Here is an 8,704-nt window from a genome sequence, read left to right on the forward strand (position 1 = left end):
GAGCCAGTGTGTATACTTTACGTTGCCTGTGAGGCTTTTGAAATTTTCCAATTCGCTGGGTGTGGAGTTTAATGGCTGTAGCTCGGCCCACTCAGTGGCTCATGTAACAGAGCTACGGGTCCTCTGTGGCACTTCACCGTGGACTCGTTAGACATTAGATCGGGATCAGTACTGGTGAAGGTAGGAGGGTCTGTGCTCATGCTTGACGGGGAAGGATTTAAAGCCCTTGGTCATCGGTTTATGTTGCTGCTGCTGTTGCTGCTGCAGCTGCTGTTGTTGCTGCAGCTGCTGTTGCTGTTGCAGCTGCTGTTGCTGTTGCAGCAGCAGCTGCTGCTGTTGCAACTGCTGCTGCCTAAGAATTTGCTGTCTGCGGAACATTTGATTTCCGTTTGGTACCATCTGGCCTTGGGTGCCCATGGATGGCATTCCCTGGGGTCCCACCTGCTGAGGAGGTTGCTGTTGAGGTGCCATTCCTGGCCTTTGCACCTGGTTTGCCATGCCCACCATTGTGTGCATTCCTGGCTGGGATCCTAGCATGGCCTGAGGGTTCTGCTGTTGGGCCTGCTGCTGTTGCTGTGGTTGGTTGGCTTGGTATTTTGCCGTCCTCTGTTTAATGAAGGCGGCCATGAGGTGGGGGTTAGACTTGAGGATGCTCAGGACCTGCTGTTGCTGCTGTGGGGAGCTGGGTGATTTTAGGGTGTCCAATAGCTCCCGCAGGGCACTTGGAGCAATGTTACCCGGCATACCTCGGGGCATGTTTTGTCGCTGTGGTGTCATGCCCTGCTGTGAGGAGCCCTGTGTAGGCATGACCCCAGACATCTGGTGACCTTGCTGGGGCATCATGGGCCTCTGCATGGGCTGACCTTGCTGGGGCATTGGGTTTCCCTGAGGCTGCTGAGGGGGCATGGGGCCTTGTTGAGGAGGAACCTGTGGCTGATGACCCTGGGGATTCTGCATCCCCGGACCCCACTGGCCCTGCTGCATCACCTGGGGCCCGCGTGGCCCCTGCATCATCTGCATTTGGCTTGGCATGGGCCCCATCATGCGTGGGTGGTTCATTGGCATCCCATTCATTGCATAATTCTGTTGCTTCTGCTGCTGCTGCTGTTGCTGCTGCGGCTGCTTTGACTTAGCTAACATCTCGATCTGTCTGGCCACCTTCAGGGCTTCCATCAATGACTCCTGCGGTTGCTGCTGCTGGCGAGGCTGTGGAGGCTGCTGTTGGTGCGGCATGTTGGGCATGGGTGACTGCTGTTGATGGAGAGGGGATGACTGAGGCCCCGGTTTACCTTGCGGCACTGGTGTTGGAGGCTGACTGCTGCGGCCGTTGCTGGGAAAGCCTTGGGACATATTGGTGGGGTTTGGTGGTTGCTGTTGTTGGGGCTGGTTGGACATGGGCTGGGGAGTCTGGGGTGTATTAGGCTGCTGCACAGAATTTGGAGTGTCTGGGGCATTTAAGGTAGGTGGAGATGGCATAGGCATACCCCTTCCAGCCATGGTGGCCATTCTGCGACGCATCATTTGAGCCTGCTGAAGCCTGTGCTGCAGCTGCTGTTGTCGAAGCTTGTGTTTGATGTTGAGACAGAAGGGCACGGGACACTTGTTCTCCTGACAGTGCTTGGCATGATAGCAACATAAAGCGATGAGCTGCTTGCACACAGGACAGCCACCATTGGTCTTGCGCTTGCAACCTTTGGTGTGCTGAACCACCCTCTTCATCTTCTGGCAGGACGGCAAAGAGCAGTTGGCATTGCGGCACTGGCAGGCGTGCACCAGGGACTGGATACAGCGCTGGATACTAAGGCGTCGACTCTCCTGAGGGCTCTTGGAGGCCTCTCCACCTTGACCATTGCTGTCATCATCCAAGCCCAGACCCCACTTCACCATTTGGTGATCATGGCCTTTAGTGTGGTAGCAGTTAATGCATAGGTCATAGTCCTGATGAGAGGGGAGAGAGACGACATTAACCTTAGTTAAAAATGTAAACTAGGTGTTAATTCAAAACCGATGCAGATGTTGCTTTTAAAACACGGTCAATGATCACAACTGTATCTTACCTCACAAACTGTGCAGTGCCAGCGAGTCTCGACATGGTGCTTGCACTCATTGCAAGTGTACACAAAGCGGTCTTGGCCTTGGTTGTGCAGCTCCACCAGCATGCACATTGTGCTCCATTTACACCTTCTCAGTGAGCTGAACTCCCAGTGCTTGTCCCTGGCCAAGGTCAGAAACGCATCACGTCCATCCATCAGGTCACAAGTCAGCAGAGGGTCAGGGTCCATGATGGGTGGCAAGGTGTTAATGACTGGCCCAGCATGGAGGTGGATAACAAAAAATACCTGGTGGCAGGAGGGGAAGCAACACTGTTAGCTATAGGCATTGCTGAAGTGTAGTGCAACGTGACAAATTCCATAACTCTTGTGTGGAAGAAAATTTTCATGTGGAATTCAATTATCCTCAGGAAGCAGCACAGTAAGAGAGATGCTGCTCTGTACTTAGAATTTCACACACAACAATCTACCAGCTTTGTCTGAATTTTTTCCCCAAGCTTTAAAACAACAGTCAAGTTACTGAAATGTTACATGAAATGAAATTTTATTCATTTAGGAGAGACAAAAAAAAAAAAAAAATCTGTTATAGTTGCTAGGGTTTCCCACCTCCTTATGTTTCTCCATTGTGGCATAGAGCTTCTGGGACAGATCATTGGCTACATTTGGCATTCCAGGCTTTTTCTTATTGGCTCGACTGACGCTGCTCTTGTTTTTGTTGGTTTTCTTGTTATTCTTCTTTTTGGCATTCTTGCTGTCAGCTTGGGCTCCCTTGTAAAAAGACACACATGGACATTTAGAGAAGTTGAGATTGCACAACAGGCAAGATGAGATTATGCAATTAAGCAGAGTGGTTTATACAGTGCCAGAAAGCCAAAAGCATTTATATAATGGGTACTTGAGAATGATACAATCTGGGGCGAGACAAAGGACTTAAAACACTGGGCTGTTGATTCTGGGATCAGAAGAGGCTTTCTTTCATTAATAAAAATATTCTGAATCCATGTATCCATCAAACTCACCTCTGTTGTCTCAGAGGAGGCTGTGTTCTCCTCCTTTTTCCTTTCTTCCTCTTCCTGCTCCAGCTCCTTGATGCTCTCCTCCAGTACATTAGGCCAAAAGTCACCCTCAAAGTACGGCAGCTCGTAGGCACTGGTCAGCCTGTCTTCTGTTGCCTGCTTGAAAATGTCCTGAACACAGACACACAAAGGCTCTTATCATGGAATTGGGCAACAAGAGCTTCTAACTGGGGCAAGTTGGAAGTTGGATTTATGAAAAATGAGGGGGGAAAAAATATATATATATATCACTCCCATCAGAGTGTAAATCAAGTCTAAGTCGTTTGGTAATAAATGTTAATTCACTGATATTCCAGTATAAATGTGCCCATCAGCCACTCCAGAGTCTTACAAGATAATCATTTATATTCCTAAAGCAAACTACGTTAGTTCAGCTGAACAGCGTGGTAACCGCCTGCCGCCAACACCAGACTTCAAAATGTTAATTCTAGCTGGGAATGTCTTGAGAAACATAACATGCACAGGTGGTTACAAAGTTATTTTTACTGGTATAATTTTCTGACCTTGTAATCATGTATGATTCTTTCAGCAAAAGCCTTGTCCAGCATTTTTCTGTACCACTCCTGAAGCCTTTTGGGCTTGGGGATCTTCTGGTCCGGAGGGTGGCAGTGGAAAATATAGTCATCTCCTTCACTGGGTGGGCAGGCCCAAATGTGACCCGTCACATACCTGGTCAGGAATTAAGTTATGACTCACTTAGCACTTAGAAGAATTAAACATGCATCAATACATGACTGAAAGGAGTTAAAATGCAACACTGCATAAAGTTACTTTTTACCCACCCAAGTTTTTTCACATACTCCAGGTATCCTATTAAGATCTCATGGTATACTGCAGTCCTTAGCAAACGCGGTCTGAAGAAGTGAATACTGTCGAGGTATGATATGTAAACCCGTCTGAAAAAGAGATACAGAATATGTGATGTGAGAATAATGCACACAAACTAAAAGGAAACTTAGAGCAATGCCTCTAACATTTTGCCCGTGTTACCTGGTATTTGGAAAGGGGCACTCTGAGCCGTACTCCTGGACGTGCATTCCGAAGAAACAAACGTCCACCCCGTCTATTTCCTCAAATGCAAAAAGTGCTTTGGTTCTGTAGGGGAAGCTTTCCACCATCTCACCTGAGTCTACAAACCTGTGGAAACAGAGAAGGTGTAAGCAACAGCAGCAATGGACAGATCGAGTACACCTCAACGTATAGTCAGGGTGCTCTTAGAGCTTCTGGCAGAGGCATGTCAACAGCATCCTTGGGGAAGCTGGGGTCATGTAGTCTGAATGAACCATGTACCACACCTCCATTGTTGACGCAGATGTACAGAACTGTGATTATAAAGTTGTTGGTGCCTGACGCAGTATCCGCCCACGATGGCTTCTGGCAGAAGATGGACATAAGTGAAGGGAGTTCTCAATCAAAAGGGAGGGATTCTTCTGAGACTGGTTAACTTGTGCAACTCTGAAAGCAGCTGACTGGTACTGGCAGAAGACAGCGTTCTTAGCCGCCAACTACGCCAACTCGAGTGTGGGAGGGGTTTGGTACATAGAGCCATGGAACAAGATTCCCATAAGTCTTGAAGAAAATCTAGCAACCTCAAGTCAGATAACTCGGGAGGTGAAAGCAGTTCTCTGACCACACTGTAGGCCGTGGGGAGCCAGAGGTATCAACTTCAACAGGAAAGCACACTTTTTAGCTTCCCTTCCCCTGTGGAGAAAAGTCCACCTCCATTCACAGGAGTAATGTGGTTTTCAACCTGGTTGCAGAGCACTGGACCAGCTCTGTGCCCTCTATGATGATAGATGAATGTGTGTGGGGTATTGCCCCCAACTACTCTACAGATACTTTAGCTGACTTGAAGAAGCAATTCAACTGTGCCCTCTCAGGGGTTGCTTCATGATTATGGGTCATTGGGTTCATCTTTCTGGCAATAAAGTAGGCTTGTTTTCCACCAGGGCTGCCCTTTGTCTCCGATTCTGTTCATTACTATTATGAACAGAATTTCTAGGCGTAGCCAAATGGCACAGGGTGTCATGTTCATTGGTCTTAACATGTCTCTGCTGGCTTCACTCTGCTATGGGCTACAGCTCCCAGTGGGGATGTTTGCAGCACATTACAAACTGGCATGGATTAGCGCCTCCAAGTCAGATGCCGTGGTTCCCACCCGGTAAAGGATGGATTTCCCACTCCACGTTGGTAACAAGTGCCTGCCTCAAGCAAAGGAGGGCAAATATCTCAAAGATTTGTGCATGAGTGAGGAAAGAGTGGAGTGGGAGACTGAGAAATAAGCACAGCATCTACAGTAATGTAAATGCTGTTTAAAGGTGAGCACAAAGGCAAAGCTTTCACTTTACTGGTGAATCTATGTTCCTACAATCACCTATTGGCAATAACTATGAGTAGTGATAGGAAGTGGCGGAAATTAGCCTCCTTTGAAGAGTGTCTGGGCTGAGGTCATTTTGGTGTGGAGGAATAAAGGCTCTACTCAAGCCCAATGGAAGCAGTTGAGATGGTTGAAGCATCTGGCTAGGATGCCTCCTGAGTATCACCTAGATGAGATGCTTCGGGTATGACAAACCCAGCACATGCTGTAGGGATTATCTCTCTCAGCTAGCTTGAGAGGCCCAGACAGCTCAGACCTGGACAGGCAGTTTAAAATGCATTACTGAATGGATGGATACGGGAGCATTTAAAAGACAGACTCAAGTCATTTGTGAAAAGAAGAAGAAAAAAAAAGTAAATCAATTTTCATAAGATTAAATATAACTCGGATGTTTTCCGGAACCAATTCCCTTTCCACAGTCAGATCTTTGATATGAAAGTATGAACATGGAGATTTCTGTTTATATCTGAACAAATTGCATTATGTATCGACATTGTGACGTTGCACAAGGCATCAAATACACAAATGGACAGGCAAATGGACTAGTTAGTCATATATAGAGCTTTTCTACTATACTTGAGACATCTCATTCAGCCATTCACACAAACACACACTTTTTTTTCTATGTCTGAGTGCTTTCTATCCAACATCCACACTCCAATGAACACACTGACAGCAACTCTGGCTTCAGTATCTTGGCCAAGGGTACATTGGCATGCAGACTGGAGCAGCCAACCAGCAACCTCCGATTGGTAGATGACATGCTCTACCTTCTGAGCCAAGGCTATCCAACAATGCGCTGTGACCAGCACATTTTCCTAAAACTAGCACATTACTGGCACAGTGCATTCAGCAAACGATCCAGGTTATTGCTCATAAAATGAAAAATATGCCTTTGGTGATCAATTACGTGATCATTGTATCTAAATTTGATTAAATACTGATCAATAGTCCAGCTGGAGTGATGAGTCCCCATAAAAAAAAACCTTTGGGATATTTGGTAATAACCCAAAATGGTGATCATTTTGGTGTTTGCTGTCATCATGCCATGGTGTCCAAGTTTGATTAAATTCTGCCCAATACTGTAGGAGAAACAAGCTCATCGGTCCTTCTACTCTATGAGCTGCAAAATACAAAAACTGTTCTCTGAGGCATTATGCAGTTCAGTTTCTAGCTGAGATAAATGTGGAATCAGCCGCGTGATTGAAAAGATTGAAAACACAATGCTATTGAAGATTTATCAGATGCTTTTATGCATCTGGACCCTCCAAAGGAAAAAAAAATTAAAAATAAGCGCTGTAAAGCAGGTGTGACACTTACCTAGACTTCATGCCAGGCTTAACCTCCACAGTTTTGTCAGAGCTGGCGACCACTCGCACAAACACCTCACCAGCTTCAGGGTGGTTCTGCCTTTTCAAGTACTTATTAACTCTGTCTTCAATGTATGAACCCAACCTTGTGGATTGCAACCCTTAACGAACACACAAAGACATGTTTTAAACACTGACATTCTTTGTCAGAAGTTGTTTTACTTGTATATGTAACTTACTCTTGGCTGAAAACTTGTTTTCCTTTCTTGCTTTACCAGACTTCTTCAGACAGTTGTCACAGATAAAACTGAAACGAGAATCTAATTATTTTTAGTGTCAACTAACAAATATAAATTCTATGACGGTCAAACATTTCTTTTGTGTGCTTGAAGATATTTGTCTAGCGTAGCAGTCAAGCTATACTCACCCTGACGGCCAAATGACGTCATAGTGCAGCACACAGATCTGATGCATCTTTCGTCCACAGTCTTTACATTCAATATACCTACGATGACAAAAACATGCTTTTTCTTTCCGTTCGGTAAAAAAGCAGCAAAGAAGCAACACTGCAGTCACACACATCAAAATGAAACTGTCTAGAGAATACTCACGGCTCAGGGTCCAACGTGTCATTTTTCTTCTTTTCAAACTGATCTTTAGATATCATCCTGCACAAAAAGAGACATCTTCATGTTAAATCTGTGACTATTTATTCCCTTCCAGAGAACAAGAGCCAGAAAGCAAATGGTTCCACGATGATCACGGGGTGATATTCAGACATCCGGGGACCAAGGAACTTACGTCTGTGGCTGTGACGGGTCGTCTCCCAGGGTCACACTGTTGCCCTGGATCTCATTGAAGCACTTCTCACAGTAGTGATACCTGTCGGCAATAAGGCCATATTTGGGTGAACTGCAGCCAGCACACACAGTAGCAGCACAGGCAAACCGGCGTACGGGTGGCAGAATGCAGAGTGAACGGAGCACACAGCAACAACCGAGGACGGAGCATGAGCAGCGGACAGACGGAAGGACACACACACATACACACACACACACACACACACACACACAGGTAGAGGTACATGGTTAGTCAAAATGGTCATGATTCAGCCACTCTCATTCAAAGTGGAACAGAAATGTGGGGAAACATGCTCAGATGCTATGTTAAGGACATTAAATGATTGTCGTCAACAACAAATTCGTGTTCAACATCGTCATCGAACATGCATGCTGCAAAATCAAAACGGTAAAGACATTTACACTGAAATCATTTATGAGAAGCAACATGCATTAAGAGTTGATGAATGGATGATCATGTCAGAAGAGACCGGAGTGATGATGCAAAAACAATTGTGCCGGTTCCTTTAAGCAGAAACAACATGACTAAATTCCCTTTAACAACAGTGTCCAAGTCTTTAATTCTAATTTGGGAAATCTTGAGGCATTTAGCATTGATTATCTACAACTAAAGTGTGTTCCATTGGACTAATGTTAAGCTGCAATAACAGATTCTGCACAGAAGGGGGTGCTTTGGAGCTCATTTCCTAGAAAGAAATTAAAGGGATAGATGTGAGGGATGGACCCATCATGCGTTTTGCTTATTATATGACTCATTCAACTCAAACTGTGGTGCAATACTCCTATAAAGGAAAGCCAGTGAGAATTATGTCCTTAGAGCAGGGGTGTCAAACATAAGGCCCAGAGACCAGCATTGGCCAGGTAAAAACTCAAACCCTGCCCACAGATTAGCTTCGGCGAAAAAGGTATAAATTTGGGACTTTTAAACTTGTATTAGACTTGTATTTTAATAGGTATTACAGCTTTTCCTGCTGATGAAGACCTCCCCATGGCCATGTATAACTCAATGACAGCAATTGATCAGACAGAC

The 8,704-nt window shown here is 45.7% G+C and overlaps 1 protein-coding gene across 3 annotated transcripts in view; it reads right to left on the minus strand.

Moving 5' to 3' along the window:
- Positions 1 to 8,704, minus strand: part of crebbpb (CREB binding protein b) — a 42,249-nt gene that overhangs the window by 1,682 nt on the left and 31,863 nt on the right. The window contains exons 20-32 of one of the 3 annotated variants that reach the window (XM_042228619.1): positions 7,616 to 7,696; positions 7,426 to 7,482; positions 7,242 to 7,319; positions 7,054 to 7,121; positions 6,825 to 6,975; positions 4,118 to 4,264; positions 3,910 to 4,023; positions 3,631 to 3,796; positions 3,071 to 3,238; positions 2,658 to 2,819; positions 2,058 to 2,339; positions 344 to 1,938; positions 17 to 26 (exon numbers count right to left, since the gene is read on the minus strand). In XM_042228619.1, the coding sequence (XP_042084553.1) occupies positions 17 to 26; positions 344 to 1,938; positions 2,058 to 2,339; positions 2,658 to 2,819; positions 3,071 to 3,238; positions 3,631 to 3,796; positions 3,910 to 4,023; positions 4,118 to 4,264; positions 6,825 to 6,975; positions 7,054 to 7,121; positions 7,242 to 7,319; positions 7,426 to 7,482; positions 7,616 to 7,696 (3,079 nt within the window). Of the gene's footprint in view, positions 1 to 6; positions 1,939 to 2,057; positions 2,340 to 2,657; positions 2,820 to 3,070; positions 3,239 to 3,630; positions 3,797 to 3,909; positions 4,024 to 4,117; positions 4,265 to 6,824; positions 6,976 to 7,053; positions 7,122 to 7,241; positions 7,320 to 7,425; positions 7,483 to 7,615; positions 7,727 to 8,704 lie in introns of those variants that run through there. The other 2 variants (XM_014340633.2, XM_005943985.2) reach the window with 2 other exon arrangements.

Source organism: Haplochromis burtoni, unplaced genomic scaffold, assembly GCF_018398535.1.
Source record: "Haplochromis burtoni strain Fernald_Lab_line unplaced genomic scaffold, NCSU_Asbu1 Contig_336, whole genome shotgun sequence".
NCBI lineage: Eukaryota > Metazoa > Chordata > Actinopteri > Cichliformes > Cichlidae > Haplochromis > Haplochromis burtoni.